The 17,127-nt window shown below is 37.3% G+C and overlaps 1 protein-coding gene across 1 annotated transcript; it reads right to left on the reverse strand.

Annotated features, from left to right (window-relative positions):
• Positions 1 to 1,206: 1,206 nt before the first annotated feature.
• Positions 1,207 to 16,847, reverse strand: LOC100369007 (uncharacterized). The gene is made up of 9 exons (XM_078006007.2): positions 16,818 to 16,847; positions 16,392 to 16,520; positions 15,722 to 15,927; positions 14,158 to 14,506; positions 11,266 to 13,572; positions 10,602 to 10,841; positions 3,982 to 6,360; positions 3,525 to 3,773; positions 1,207 to 3,287 (listed from the first exon to the last, which is right to left on the reverse strand). Exons 1-9 carry the CDS (start codon positions 16,825 to 16,827, stop codon positions 1,207 to 1,209), a joined length of 7,950 nt encoding a protein of 2,649 aa, XP_077862133.1. The 5' UTR covers positions 16,828 to 16,847.
• Between the last annotated feature and the right edge of the window lie 280 nt (positions 16,848 to 17,127).

Raw genomic sequence — 17,127 nt, forward strand, 5'->3', positions numbered from 1 at the left:
AGTCGATCTTTTGGAGCACTCTATAAGACACAGCGCCCTGGGGAAAAGTCCCCAAGATTCTCGCAAGGCTGACCCAAGACTAGCCCAAGACTGGACTGCCTCAAGGCTCGCCCCTGGACTCTCTCGGACTCGACTCGACTGCCCAAGGCTGCGTCTGTCGTGGAGTATTCGCCAAGACCAACTCAAACTCTCTATATTCATTTTCAAAACTCTAACCAATTACAATGCAGTAAAAAGACTCTAGGGCGTAACCTTCAATCATAAAGCCAATCACACTAAGTACTGAATACGTCATATATTTTGATTAATCGTTCACTACATTAATAACTATGGATATAAACTGTCAGAATGGCGACGATTATCTGGTAATTAGTTCCAAATCACTGAGCCAAGTTCCGTCCAAAACTTCAAATAGACCTAAACGATGACAGACATAACACAGCAATTCAGCTAATAATCAGTTAATTAAGTCGGTTAACAGATACGCGAAAACAAATTCATGACACCAGTCTAACGTACTGTGTGTCATTTCTGTCACTACTCTACAGCAATGTGTTTTGAGAGTACTGTCATCGGTTGTCTATAGTGGTTTATTTGTACCATCTTGAGTTTTATTCCAGATGACTGCCTCCACATATTCATGGAGAATAAAATGTCCGGATATGAAACCGTGCGAATTGTATCACGACAACGACAACGGCTAGCCTGACAGTGACGAATCTGGTTGGTAGATCTCGATCAATTTACTAATAAATATGTAGAAAATTGCTTAGGCCGTATTTTATGTGACGCCATAAAACCAAGCACTATGCAAGAATTTTAATTAAATGATAGTATAACTGTACTACTCGATGTTTACCGGGGTCAACTGTGTTCTACATTGCTTTTGTCTAAAAACTATCGCACTGGAACGAGTGAGTGAATCCACGTTCCAATAAAGTAATACGTGCGATAAAAAGCTGTGGCGGAATATCTAAAGTGACACCCGAATTTGATATCCATTAACGTAAAGTAATGTTAATATGACTGGGCCACGCAAGGAACATGTTGATTAAATTACTCTCAATAACACAAAGGAAAATCGGTGTGGTTCGCGGCTCAATAGCTAACAGTATATCTATCGATCGCTTTACTGTTGTTGGGTCACTTTATACCCCACAATTGCTGCGTGTGATATTGTATAATATTTTATAACACTCAATACATTCAATGCTCATCTTTTTTCTGATTTTTAGGATCTTCGTGTCTGGAAGCGGACTCATGTTCTTTCGCACTATTCTTGACACTATATTCAAAGATATTAGACAGAGCATTTTTCTCCAACGTGGATCTTCTTTTTATAGAAGTTGGGAAACTAGGAAGTCTTGAAGCATACTGATTTACTGCAAGCATGCGTTGTTCTTGCCGTGCCTGTTTGTCAATGAGAAGCTGGTCACTTGTAACTCCACTTTCTTCTTTCTCTGAACTTTGAAATTGTGCACTTCCAGTTTCAATTTCTTGTTCCATCTGTTTGTCAATATTGAAAAACAACACTTTATCATCGGCTGTGGTTATAACTACTTTGTTCGTGAAAGGAAGGATGTACAGGCAATCTACGGGCGGATAGTGTAGTATATTGATAAGCTGTTGACCTGATGATACACTCCAAATCTTCAAATCCACGTCAGCAACAGTCAACACATACCGATCATCACCCGTAATGCAAGCTTGTACAACAGTTCCTGTATGTCCAACAAAAGTGTATTTCTCCTGATAAGATTTCATATCCCAAAGTTTGGCCGTTTTGTCACTTGAAGCAGTCATGAAGAATTTCCCATTTGTGGAGATTGTGATAACCGTGAAGATGTTGAAAGTATGTCTGTATCTGGTGTCACTTGGGAGGTTATGCGCACTGAACTCATGGATGGGTTTCCCGCTTTCAATTTCAAATATCTTCACGTACCCATTATCCCACCCTGTCACCAGTGTGTGTTCCTCTTTCGTAATGGCACCGCAGAGCATCTGTCCTGCTTTGTAATTAGATGGAAAGGAAATATTATAGATTTCGTTTCCTGAATTGACATCTAGCATAACAAGGTTCCTTAGACAAACCATCAATATTCTTTGACCACTCAGAAGAATGATGTTTCCTGGTCTGGACTGTGTTTTGTATTCTTTAATATACCACCCCTTGTTGATATCAAATATTTGTATTTTCTCAACATAAGTACTTCCAACCAGTAAAGCAGCTCGAGAACAATCATTGGGAATCATCATACCAATGCAAGGTATATCCAACTTCTTTGGCTTATGCGCACACTGTTCAAGATTATTTGGATTATATTCTCTTAAGGCAAATCCACCAATTCCAAACAACCTCGTACTATCCGAAGTCATGGTCAAGCTGTCAAGTTCGCGTTTGTTCAAACCATCCCACTCTTGTGTGACTATTTTCGTTCCATGCTCGATGTCGAACAATGTAATGTTTGTTCCCCAGTTTCCTATTACGGCCATGTGACTTTCGTCATCTAAGATCTCAACACGGTGTGTCATGCGCTGTATATGGGGTTTCCTGTCTCGGAATAGTTCGCCAGATATTCTGTGATACTCAGGTTTTATTTTGTCTGTTAGTTCTGTCTCGGATACTGTTAAATCTTCAATGTTCCAAATCCTTATGCTTCTGTCTGATGATGCTGTTACTGCATAAGAAAATAATCCTGTTGTGATATATCTAATATCATTGACAATTTGTTGATGTCGAAGATTTGCCAGAAACTTCAGTTCACATTTTGTTGAATGGGGTTTCTTTTGAGCCATCCATACAACTCCACACTCAGATCTGTGGTGTTGTGTTACGATGGTTTTAAAGTCATCTGAGAAGAATATTTGGCTTATCATCCCACCATGGCCACCACCAAATACCATGTTCAGCACAACCCTTGCTTCTTTAATATTATAAACAGTGAGGTAGTTATGTGTACTAAAGAACATAACTTCACTGTCGTCATTAATGAATTTTATCATCTGTGCATCACCATAGTTCTCTTCAGATAAATATGAAAACACACCAGTATTGACATTCAGAATTCCGGGACGATAAAAGTGGAATGCTACACATTGACCATCAGATGACACTGACATCTTTCGACATGGGCGTCGTTGTAGTTTGGTGCGATCAAGAATAACTTTCAGTAATTGACCTGTCAATAAATCCCAAAGTTTAATACCAGGATCTTGTTCTGCTCCACATGTTACTACAATTTGATGCCCCTCAGCGAATTGTGCAAGTACAATGTCATTTATGCGCCCTGCAAATATAGAAAAAAATGTAGCATTAGTTGGGATAATTTTGTACTTAATAGACCTTTTTTCATTGCACCCTCTAATGACGAAGTGCTTTTGTGAGGGAAATTGATGTAACTGTGAGTGGTTTTGTAGAAGTTACAGCATAGCAAATTTCTTCAAAACAGTCAATTTATCAGTTCAACCCTGTATTACTGAGCTAGTGTTGTTTGAATGAAAACATCTTCCCAATATGCACTTACCTTTGTGTGCCTCAACTTCTTCATATAACTGTTTTCCGTCTTCCAAACTCCAGACTATGAAACAGTATTTATATCTATTAGATGATCTCTCCCTGTATTTGTTGTACATTTCACTTATCGCAAAGTTTGAGTCTGCAGTAAACTGCATATCGCAATGTCCTAGTCCAGTATGCCCTTGAAGATCAAATAAATGCTCACCAGATTCAATGTGCCATACAGTGATGTGTTCAATACTCTCATTAGTACCATCTACAATAAAAGCAAACAGTTTCACTTTTTTGCTTTTTAATGTAAACAAAAAATCAATAGTCATATAGGAATTTCAACAATGAATATATAACAATAACAAGTAATGTTATAACAATAACAATATAAATTATGTTTTGATCAAAATTATAATCAACTATATTAAACTAAAAATATGATAAACATGTTAATTTTCATGAACAATACTTACTGTAACCATATGTAATCACTTTCAAATCATCTGGAGTGATACCAATTCTGGCAACGGGATAGGTGCACACAAATGTATGAATCTTAGAACATGTTTCTATATTCCATAATATAGCTGTTTTATCTTTACTTCCACTGATAAATAATTGTCCATCTGAAGTAGCTGCCAAAGATATTACTTCATCAGTATGCACCAGTAATTGTCTACCCAGCAAACTATTCGATTGATTTGTTTCTTCCCCGTACATCACAAGGGGATTGCCCAGACTCTGATAATCAGTGTGAAGTCTTAGTGATCTTGGTGACCGGGTCTTTCTAATTTGCCGAGTTTGTTGGCGATGTTTTTGTGTGATAGTACATTTCGAATGGGATGGTTTTAGCTCTGACACAATTTGACAATTGTTCTTGTCAACTGCAGTTACCCGATGATAAGGCAAATCTTTTGTAGATAATTTGGATGCAGTTTGAATTGCTGGAAGTGGTGGTAAACCTTTATTTGCTGTATATTTCTTCAGGACTGATTCTCCTATCAATGTTTGTTGCGAGCGGAGTTGCAACTGGTCTAGAGTTTGTGTATCATGTGCCTGCAAAGCCCCGGCATGTTGGTTGTTCACATTGTAGAACATTACTCTTCCATCCACTGTAGTAACAATCACCCTGTTAGATTTTGGTAAAATGTGTAAAACATCGATTGGCCAATATTCTGTAACTGTCATTAATCGACCTCCTGACACAGAGCTCCAAACTATTACATTCATGCCAGCAGAAGTTAATACATACTGATCATCTCCAGTAATCTTTACATTGCTCACAGGTGCATTATGACCTGTTAGAAAATGACATTGTTCAAGTGCCATCACGCTTCGCACTTGCACTTCATCACTCAATGCTGCTACAATAAACTTATTGTTATTAGAAAGTAAGATGTCTCTGAATATATCACCACCATCGCTGTATCTTGCCTTCTTTACCTTATGATGAGCTTCAAAATTATGGACTATTTCCCCAGAATCAACTCTAATCAGCTTTATGAAGCCATCATTCCATCCTGTCACTAGCAGTGCTTCATCCTTTGACAATTCTCCACAAATCAAGCTTGAATCACCAAAGCGTTGTCTGTAATGATGACTGTAGATACTGTCTCCTGTTGTCAAATCGACCATAGCTAAATCGTTTGTGCATGGTAGCAGCATCCGATGTCCACTTAAAATAAATATGTGCTGGGGTCTACTAGGAGGTCTGTATGTTTCCATATACCATTCCTTGTTGATGTCATATATATAGATTGTGTCCACATAATTACTTCCACCAAGTAATAAAGACATATTGCCATTTTCAGCAATGAGGCCTATGCAATTGGGGTCCAATTTCTTTGGTGTCTTTGTTAGGGGTTGTAAATTATCTGAATTGTATTCCTGTAAAAACAATCCACCAATTCCAAATAGCCTCTTTCCACTTACTGTTGATGCCATGCCATCCAACCTATGTTTATTTGGGCAATTCCATTCTTGGGTGCTAATTTCCTTTCCACTGGACATATCATACAGTGTTATATGTTTGCCCATGTTGTCGACCAATGCTACTTTTTTTTCATCATTTAATGCTTCAATTCTGTGCACAATGCGTCTCAAATATGGTTTTCGATCTGAAAAAGTTTCAAGTAATTCCCTGTTGTATTCAAAAGTCATTTCATTTGTGAACTCTTCCCTTGACCCAGCATAACTCGTGATATTCCATATTCTGATATTCTTATCAGCTGAACCAGTAATGGCAAGTAAACATGATGTGTTGTCCACCAAAACCATAGCATTAACACACTCAGGGTGCGCAAGGTGGGTTGTGAAGATGCATGATTCTTTCATGACATCATGTCCACTTTTCTTTGTTTTCCAAAGTGAACCACATTCATATCTGTCACAACGAGTGAGAAGTGCATCCATGTCACCCACAACAAACAACTCTTCAACTAGCTTACCACCACTAAATGATGACAACCTTCTCACTAAACGTCTTTCCATAGTGTCATAAACATATACATGGGACATACTGTTATCAGTAAACATTACTTTCTTGTCACCATCAATGAATTGGACCATCTTTGCATCGCCACTTTCCTCTTCAGACAGATAAAAGAACTCACCAGTATCAATATCGAGAATCCCGGGTCTATAGAAATGAAATGCCACTTGTTTCCTATTTACTGATGCAGCCATTTTTCTACAAGGGCGATGATGGAGCTTAGTGCGATCAAGAATTACATTAAGCAGATGACCAGTCAACAAATCCCACATTTTGATACCTGGATCTTTATCACCTCCACATGTGACGACAATGTGGTGTCCTGTAGACGACTGCGCAATTACAATATCATTGATGGGACCTTCAATAAAAATAAAATAAACACAAATATTACGATATGGATATGGTAATGTTTCACATGTTCAGTTTTCACATTTGACAACAGACAATACAAATGTGAAGGGTTATTATTTTTTAGCTGTGCTCAAAGTAAAATAGAATCTGCCAAAAATTTCAAACAATGGAAAGAATGTAAACGCATTTAACAAACATGCCATTCATTCATGGTGCTACTGTTGAGTTATTTTGTATGTATATATAGCAGAATAGAAATTGATTGGCTTTAAAACAAGATGAAACAAGACACAATTTCTATAAATAATACTATGTCGTACCTGTATGTGCATTTATTGCATCATATATTTGTTTCCCATCTTTCAAACTCCATACTATGAAGTAGTATTTATATTTAGTTGTTCTACCTTCTTTTATTTTAGTGATAAGGTCACTCACAGCATACTTTGAATCATTCGTAAACTGTATTTCACACTTTCTGACACCATAATGCCCTTTGAGGTCAAATGCATGTTCACCATCTTTGATGTTGAACACCATAATTTCATCATTTACAATGTTCTGCCCTGTAAATAAATAAATAAATAAATGAATATGTATACAGATACGCTATAAAATATAATATCAACTACCATTTCACATCATGAACACATGAGTTGGGTTAGTTGATTAGATTGTTGAATTATGGTAATGAGACACAAAGGAGACACATGAATTTCTTCAAATAATTACACATAATTACACTACATACAGCCTATTTAATCTACTCACCATATCCATATGTGATAGCCAATAAGTCATTAGGTGTTACTGAAATCTTCAATATTGGATATCGGTGATAACCTTCCAGTGTGTAAAGAGGTGAATTATTTTCCAAATCCCATATCATTACCATCATATCCTTGGAGCTACTAACAAGATACTTGCCATCAGAAGTAACTGCTAGTGATAAAACCTCATCATAATGACCTACAAGTTGGGTACAAGGTGGTCCACCAATTGTTTGTTTCGATTTGCTGTATAACACTAACGGGTCCCTGACAGTATCTTCTTGTTGTTGATTTTGTAGTGTCCTTGGTTTTAGTCCAATGTGCTTTTTACTAAATGTTTTAGTAGGTGATTGTTGATACGGACTTGTTGCATAGTAATTACGCGGTGTTGCCAATGTTACTGGTAGTGGCTGATTAATTTTAACTTTGAGAGCTTGGTTTGGTAGTTTCAGTTCATTTGATTGTGGTTCAGATATTATAGGAGGTAGTGGAACACGATTCTGTATTCGCTGATGATTCAAATCACCCTTCTGTGTGCCCGGGGCTGTATTGCGGATTACTGGAACTCTATTTTCAGATGGCACTACAGGAACTGAAATCGCTGGCTGATCATTAACATTGCGAGACTTGGCATGGTTGGATATCTTGCACACATTGAAAAACATAACTCTCTCATCTGATGTTGTTATGATAACCTTGTTTGTTTGGGGCAAAATATATAACCCATCAATGGGGGAATATCCTAATATAGCAGTCAATTGGTGACCTGATGCAACACTCCAGACTTTGACATTCATCTCGGCACTTGCTGATGTCAATACATAAAGGTTGTCTGCAGTAATACGCGTAGTATTGACAGGAGAGGTGTGACCATGAAACACGTGACGGAGCTCCAATGATTTTATATTCCACCACAGCTTAGACGTATTGTCGCTGGATGAACTCACAAAAAAGAAATCATCAGAGGACAGGGCTATTTCTGAAATTATATCAGCTTGACGTTTTTTCTTAGTTATTTCATGTGCCTGGAATTCGTATACAATTTCTCCAGATTCAATTTTGATTACCTTTATATGACCATTGTCCCATCCTGTTATCAGCATTGACTCATCACTTGCAATAGCCCCACAAATCAAGCTTGAATCACCAGAGCGTTGTCTGTAATGATGACTGTAGATACTGTCTCCTGTTGTCAAATCAACCATAGCTAAATCGTTTGTGCATGGTAGAAGCATCCGATGTCCACTTAAAATAAATATGTGCTGGGGTCTACTAGGAGGTCTGTATGTTTCCATATACCATTCCTTGTTGATGTCATATATATAGATTGTGTCCACATAATTACTTCCACCAAGTAATAAAGACATACTGCCATCACCCGGAATCAATATACTGTTACAGTTTGGATCCAATCGTTTTGGTTTCTCTGAAAGAGGTTTTAGATTCACTGTGTTGTATTCTCTCAGTGCAAAAAATCCAATTGCAAACAACCTCTTGCCATCAGACATTGAAGCTAAACCATCTAGTTCATGCTTGTGTGTGCCTTCCCACTTTTGAGTTGCAATTTCTTTTCCGTTTGATATATCATATAATGATATATTTTGTCCATGGTTATCTATGACTGCAACACGTTGTTCATTATCAAGTACTTCAAGCCTGTGGGTAATGTGCTTCAATAGCGGTTTTCTTTCGGAGTATGTTTTAGTGTCCTTGCTATAGTCAAGCTTTGATCCCTGGTTGGCTGACTTCAAGAGACTAGCAATATTCCACACATTTATGTTTTTATCTGCTGATCCAGTGACGGCAAATGTTGAATGTTTATTTTCAATAAGGCGTATAGAATTGATTTGTTTATTGTGTGGAAGGAAAGATAACAGTTCACAATCAGAACTCTTCATACGTTGCTCATTCATATGTGAATTCCACACAGTAGCACACTCAAAACCATCATGTACTGATACAATAGTTACCAAATCTTTGGTAAAGCATATTTCTTTAATTTCTTTACTGCTTCCACCATACATCTTTAGAGATCGCACCACTCTCTTTTCAGCTATGCTATATAAAGATATGTGATCACGTTGGAATATTACTTCTTTGTCTTCATTGAAGAAACACACCATCTTTGGATCACCCGTATCATCACATATATATATGAATTCCCCAGTGTTGACATCTAGGATACCTGGATGATGAAAGTGGAATGCAATCAACTGACCATTGGATGATACTGCCATTTTCTTGCAGGGGCGATGGTCAATCCGTCTTCTGTCCATAACTGCTTTTATTAGTTCTCCTGTTAGTAGATTCCAAATCTCAATGGCACATTCCTTGCGCTCACCACATGTCACTATTACTTGGCGCCCGTCAGACATTGTTGCTAAGACAATTTCATTGATCTTACCTGCATAAAATATAAAACATTATATTAACTACATTTCAATCTCAAAATATATTCGCTTGGAGACAAACGTCGTGTTACAATAGTTTTTCCCAAATAGCACCCTAAGATAAATTGTCTGATATAAACCATCCATTCTGAACTACTACTTGATTTTCCATGATATATCGGTGGAATGAAATCACAAGGAGCAGGATGTGTGGACTATTTTGATGAACACATGACTTCACTTTCTTGAAATCTATTGGGGAACTTTATAATTTCTGTTGGAACGGCATTCAGGTAGCATTGAGTCTGTACTTGTCAATGTATATTGTGTTTTTTTAAAGTCATCTAAAGTGGGATGTTTCATGGGTGGGGTTGTTATCAAAAATATGATGTGTGCTGATGACTTGGTTATATTGAGCCCGTTCTTCCGGGGTTTGCTAATATAATATAATGTTTCCAATTTCTCACTTGCATCAGTAGTGATGTTAAAATTACATTATTCCGAACATGTATTGATCACAACTGTTTTTTCACAAAACACTCGACTTTTTCAAACGGGTTTGGCATGCCAGCAGCAGATGCTTACCCTTCACGTGCACCTGGTCTGACTGCCTTGTTTGTGATGTTGCGGTTCCATCGATTTTGTCAGTATATTTTTTTCTAGACTACTGATATTTGGAGAATGGCTTATTGGTACTACTATAATTATTCAATATAATTGCAAAAGTATTTCATTTATTCCTGGGTTGGCCGACAACATTCTTACATTTGACACTCTCAGACGAAATATGTTTTTTTTTCACTCTATACTCATTGTAGTTTTTTTATTATCTGACACACGTGTCTTGCCTTGTTCTGTAAACGTGCGTATACGCCACAGCTACTCTGGTGTATTGAATTTATATTTCATTTCTTTTTGTGTGTTTTTTTAATATGAGATGTATGGGCTTTTTCACTTTATATTCTGCAAAAAATATTTAATGATAACATTGTATTTTTAGACTTTCGCTAGCAAACTATGATTAAGGATTTTATTAAAAAGCATTGTGTAAGATGTTATGCTATTTGATTCTGAGTTACTGTACCTACCTTTTAATTCTACTTTCTCGTATAACTGCTTGCCATTCTCTAAACTCCAAACTATAAAGTAGTGTGAATACGTAATTCGCTTTTCTTTTATTCTGGCAAACATATCACTCACAGCAAATTTGGAGTCCTGTGTGAATCGCACATCACAACGTCCCATTCCAGTATGACCATTTAATTCCAAGAAATGTTCTCCGGTCTCTATATTCCATACATGTATTTCATCATTTGTGTATTCTTGACCTGTGGGTAGAAATAATACATCCATTGTTGTATTACGACTAATATTATTACATATGATAATTGTTTTTTATTGATCGCCCCATCAAAGCATAGAGAATCACTTCACATAAATAAATCTGGAAATATCAGCGATTCACGTTACATGCATGCCTTCAGTGGTGTAGCATTTCATTTGTTTTGCGTGTTTATATGTTCACATCATTTACAGTACAAAACAAGACAAATAGTAATAATAACAATAATGAACACCCAACAGTGTTATATTCAATGCAGAGATGATTCTGCTCTTATTAGTCTCGTGTAGAATCAACTAAACAACTGATGCTTTGGGTCGTCAGTTGAATCATGGTATGTTAATATTGGGGATATAATATTTGCGAGTATCATTGGTTACTTTATTAAAACAATGTCTATCCCTACTTACCATATCCATATGTAACTGTTAATAAGTTATCGGCTGTAATGCCTATCTTTGTTATAGGATGTTGGTGATGACCTTTCAATGTGTGAAGTGGAGTGCTATTTTCCAAATCCCATACAATAGCAGTCATGTCCTTGGATCCACTAACTAAAAAACGGCCATCCGATGTATGTGCCAGTGATAACACCTCATCTGAATGACAAGAGAGCTGAGTCCGCAATAATCCACCTGGTTCAGGGTAGCACTGGTTGTATGGTATTAGAGGGACATTCCCAAGAGAAGACTTCTCTGCATCAGAGATCAGCTTTGCAATGTGGATATTCTGAGAACTTTTAAGTCTTCCAATCAGTTCAATGGCAAGATAATCAGGATCTTCCCTTAAGGTTGATGCTCCAACTCTCAGCAGGTCGTCAACTGATCTTATTGCATCATCGTCATATTCTTCAAGAGCCATAGTAAAATCTTGTAAAATATCTGCCAAAGACATGCCTTTCAGTTTAGTTATTATAAAATCAAAGTTGCATAACACATGCTCCTTCAACTTGTCTACATCTCTAGCATGAATAAGGTGGTATGGCAGCTGCTGTAATTTTCTTATATTATACATATCATCACTGAATTTCAAGGGCTGTGCTTCAACTTTCCTATCTGCCTCAGCTTGTTTTGGTCTCATGAACTTCTTCACTTGTTCTTCTGTATATTCAAATGGTTTCGCCCTCCCCCCACTCCACGTTCCTAAATAGTATTCTGTACAAAGTTGATGAAATTTAGAAAGCATGTTGATATCTTGTAGATATCGCTCTCTGACAGTTTCAATAAACTGACGGTGGTACCAGTAGATAGTTCTTAGACCATCTGCTTCTCGTTCTACTAGATAATCATTGATGTCAGCTCGAATACGTGTCCACAGTAATGGAGGTATCCTCCTTGTTGGTGGGAGCCAGTAAGCATAGACTTCTTGTAATACTTCATCGTCCAATGACAGTAAGTCTTCTAACTCAGCCTCTCCAATACCATTCTGTGAAATGGTCATGTAACTCAAGGCATGGGACACTAATGCCTTACCATGATATTCTTCAAGACGGTCAAAAATTACTGCAATCATTCCTTTTACTGATGTCTGCAGATTTATCTTTGAGTCTGGTATGTATGACTGCCAACTTGAAGCTTGATCAAACAACAGTTTGAGGTAAAGTGGTAGGCTACATTTCTGAATTGCATGGCATATTGTACGTTGTTGTTCACTGGTGATTACTCGTTCCTTGGATTGTAGCCAGGACGTCATGGTATTCAAACTCTCATTAGTGGACAGTTCTTTAACCTCAGCATATCTAGTCATAGTTGATGATAAAATAGACCTCAGTGTAGTCAATATGTTGTTTTCATTCGGCAATGTTGATACTATCATCGCAACGTATGGTGGCAGGTATCGTGGGAGCCAGGCCATTCTATAAGCACCATCTGCAGGTGAAAGCTGATCTAACGAATCAAGGAATATTACTATTGGTTTTTCCTTTGTAGCATATTGCAGTAGCTGTGAAAATAATCGCACTAGTTGAAAGTAGTCAGATGGAACATGTTGAGTGTCATCATATATGGTTAATATCTGCAAGCACACAGACTTTATCAATTGCCTGATACTTGTACTAGCTGGAGTTGTACCAATGAATCTCAATATTATTGCTGCCTGTGTTAATCCATACCACTCAGACCCTGCGCACAAAGCTGCTTTTGCCATAACTGATGTTTTACCACTACCAGATTGACCATAGATGACCATTGGAGATGATTTTGTTGTGTTGTCTTCTAATCTCCCATTGATGTAATCTTCTATTCCTGACAACAAATCATTGCGTCCATAAAATAATTTACACTTCAACTTACAAAAGATGAGATGCTGCATTATTTCTTCGAACATCGGATCTTTGCTGATGTTATTCTTGTCCCTTTCTACACCTTTGGCAATCAAACTTATAAGCTTCTCATAAAACGTATGTAAGAATGTGTCCAAGTACTCTTTATGCTCTAGTATGTCCACATTGACTCCACCACTTGACCAATTTGATAATACGGATTCAAATACATTGGATTTTGGCAAAACCTTGGGTACTAATTTGTCTCTCAAATCTGATAGCAGCAGTTGTGCTTCCTCGTCAATTTCGTCAGTAGAGGTGATGTCCAGGAATTGTCTAACTTCTTCCGTAACTGTTTTATTCTCCAAATCTTTGAACTTTCTTATGAAACAAAGACAATGGTCTTCTCTTGGTAAACTGGCATCGAATAGACCACGCATAACCTCGTCGTGAGTGACTGAAATAAAACAATTCCACTATAATCGTTTTTCCAAGTCACTAATAATATTACAGTTTCTAATGTTTTTTTTCTTTGACAAATGATCAACAGTAATAATATGATAATACAAAATGCATCAAATATATTTTAGAGTTTGATAACAATTTGTGTAGCAAATAATGTAAGTTTCATTATGTATCAATTAATCCCGTAAAGCCGAGGTAGATCGGCAAGTGTCTTAGCGTGGATGTAAATTATGCAAACTTAGGAAGAATCGCACGTGACTAATTTGGATGTTTGTTGTATCCTATTAATATACGACCAATTTTCCCGTGCAATATTTTTCTAAATATACGTTTGATTATTAATAAACAAACGTCTATATGGTACGAATTCTGAAAAGTTAATTATTTACATAATTACTTGAATACATCTTTATTAAATAGTTATTTAGTTAAATAATATTAACGAATTTATTTTTTTACGATCTTAGTATTTACTTTTCATAGTGAAATATACCATACATATGAGCGTGGTCAACCAGGAATCATCCAATTTCCCATACTTTACATATATATCAATTAAGCATTGTAATGTTATTACCCGAAATCTTGTATTTGTCAGCTACTTTTACACTCATAGCACCAGTACTACTGCATATGGTCGAGGCATGTCTGAGTTTCTCTTGTAGCGTTATACGCACGTCTTCCCATTTCGCTCTGTCCTTTGCCATTTTATCTGGATCGCCATTGTCATTAAAATGACACAATTTTGAGCTGATTTTTTGGAGTACGTAAACTGGTGGAACAGCATTGTTGTCTTTTTGAAACCATTCGTCCATTACATCAACTGACTTTCCTTCTCTGGTTAAAACATTTCTCATTGATTCGAATTCTTCAGCTGGTATTTTGGCCGGGAATGGTCGGTAGCCATATTTCTGACACAAAAACACCTGAAAACATAATAAAAACGCTCAACTTAAAAAAACCATTATGAAATATAATATTACGTGTATTGCATATCAAACTACATAATGATACAGTTTAATTACAGCAATTCCAGGCACTGATTTGACGCTGAAGTAGTGCTAGATGTTGATAACTTACTACAATAGGTTACACACTTTATTTTTAACATTTACATAAGTTGTTACAAATAATGCAGACAGCATGTCTGCAATTTGAAGCGCACCGGGAAAAAAGCTCCGCCCATAAAAGTGGCAGTACATTAGTTTTGAATTTCTCCTCCAATAAACGATCGAGGCCCTCAACTTAGTTTAGTACTACTTGTTTTGCGTCACATGTTATTTCAGTGAGAGGGCGCATACAGTGGTGACACTGTAAAGAACGTTATTTTACAGAACCAGCTGGCCGACTGATCATGACAGAATTATTGATCAAAGTGCATTCATTATTCCTACTATGGAAATATCCGTATCACGTCGATGTATATAACTGAAAACTGCCTGCAACCAATGTCTTATAAAGACTTCATCCAGTATATCAATAATGAAATTGAATACATAAGTAGTTCTCGACGATGAGAACCAAAAGGTTGATGTGCCACCAAATAATCGCTTTAAAAAGCTTATCACTGGCAACACACGATCACACGTCGGGGGAGGGTTGCCGCTGTACACAAGTAGTTTGCGCGGTCGCAATGTTTTATAATATTCGACAGGATACTCTCGGTGGTAACAAACCGTTTGACGATATTATAAGCTGTCTGCTTTGAAACAGCATTCCGATCTCTAATCTCAGCAAATGACAGTCCACGAAAATACAAATCGACAACTCTTGTTCTCACTTCAACTGTTTTTTTGACTCCTTGCTTCTCCATCATGGAGCGTTAAACAACTTGGACAAATGCCGATTTGTAGACGCAAACTACACGATGACCGACCAAAAGTGAATGAAAGACAGGCGCGCCTCAAAGTCTAGGTGTACCTGGCTTTGTAGCAAAAATAGAAAACATTGTAGGCAATATCTGTCAATCATTCCTCTGATTTGCAGTCGATGTGTATATTTCTAGTTACAACTTCTGTCAATTTGAAAACAAAGTGTGTAACCTACTGTAGTAAGTTATCAACATCTAGCACTACTTCAGCGTCAAATCAGTGCCTGGAATTGCTGTAAGACTTCACATCCTATATCATGTGAATTCTTACCACAAACGTTGGACCATCAGATATTCTCTTGCATTCCTCAATTTCATTCATACATAACTGTGACGTCATGTGATCATCTGTGGCTTCGTCTCGTACTCCCCATCTCATATCCACGACTTGAAACTCTAATCCATATTTTGATTTACAGTAATCTCTTAGTTTTGGATAAACATCTTGCATCAAAGCATTTCGTTCAACATAAGTATCTAAAAGAGAAGTACAATGTAAATATGAGAATGTAAGTTAATAAAGCGCGGTAGACATCGTGCCGCGCATGCATTGGATTATGGGAAAATCAATGTTTATCAAAACAAATATCGCACATGCGAGCCCTTTAATATCTGAGCTTGAGACTCCAATCATCTGAATGATAAATTCTACAATGTTCCGTATCCACCATGTGCTTTATCACTCCAGTGATCTGATTTGTATGTTCTGCAGGTTTCGTACCACAGTCCCTCTGTGTTTGTACTCTTGTTCGTACTATTATAGGTGATACTTCGTTCACTGCGAGATCTTGCCCGCCATATTTTGACATGATAGATTTTCACTGAGAGTGAGGGAGTCATGTTTTGCTCCTCAAATAATATTCCAAATTATTCTCTCCCCTCATTGGGTCCATATTTCCCAATACCGTGGTTACCTTAGAAGGTGAAAATGTTTAACCTACCTGTGAACGTTGAGCTTGTAAATATACGCACTACTCGCGATCTGATTGGCGGAAGGTCACAATTTGTTCTACCCAACGATAACGCACGTTTCAAATCACTGTCATCCATTGTCGCCGTTATCGATGTTGCTGAAAAGAGTTGTGAACATTAAATCAAATGATCGGTCCATTGCAATTCCCCTCGCTGTTCTACCGACCTACAAGCAGCACGTCAGGCAGTGCATGTGAAACGTCGCCAGCAAACACAAATAGGGGACGCAGTGTGTGTGCCAACAGTTCTTATTTGAAAGCGTAAAACACATAGCAGGACAGTTGTATGGCTGTCACGCCGTGTTATCTATTATACCGTATATCAATTACAGGTATATTCTAATATTACGTCATATACATTTACATAAACTATAATTTGTATATAATAGTACTTACGTGGTAGCATTCATTCATTGTCTTCCTGTGTAATGCTTATGTTCAATCAAGGAGGTCAGTTTAAACTGACATTAGCGTAACTGCGCACGCTCCGTCGGTTGTTATGGTGATAACACAACACGCCACGTGTTTGTGCGGTGGTTGACCCACAATCACGCAAAACAAGAACCCGCGGACATACACCGGCATCGTGTACGCTGAAAGGTAATGTTCCATACGTACTCCGTTACGGACAGCATTATAAATTATAGCAGAATGTTTGAAATAAAAAACATTTTAAACTCCACTGCAGTTTGTACATTTTTGTAGG

The sequence above is a fragment of the Saccoglossus kowalevskii genome, chromosome 14, assembly GCF_978046115.1.
Source record: "Saccoglossus kowalevskii chromosome 14, keSacKowa6.1, whole genome shotgun sequence".
Classification (NCBI taxonomy): Eukaryota; Metazoa; Hemichordata; class Enteropneusta; family Harrimaniidae; genus Saccoglossus; species Saccoglossus kowalevskii.

Coding starts and splice junctions, on each gene's coding strand:
- LOC100369007 (XM_078006007.2), bottom strand. Junction 15,928..16,391: donor TACAAGCTCAACGTTCACAG/GTAGGTTAAACA, acceptor CTTCTCTTTTAG/ATACTTATGTTGAACGAAAT. Junction 6,361..10,601: donor CGAGAAAGTAGAATTAAAAG/GTAGGTACAGTA, acceptor TTTTTATTGAAG/GTCCCATCAATGATATTGTA.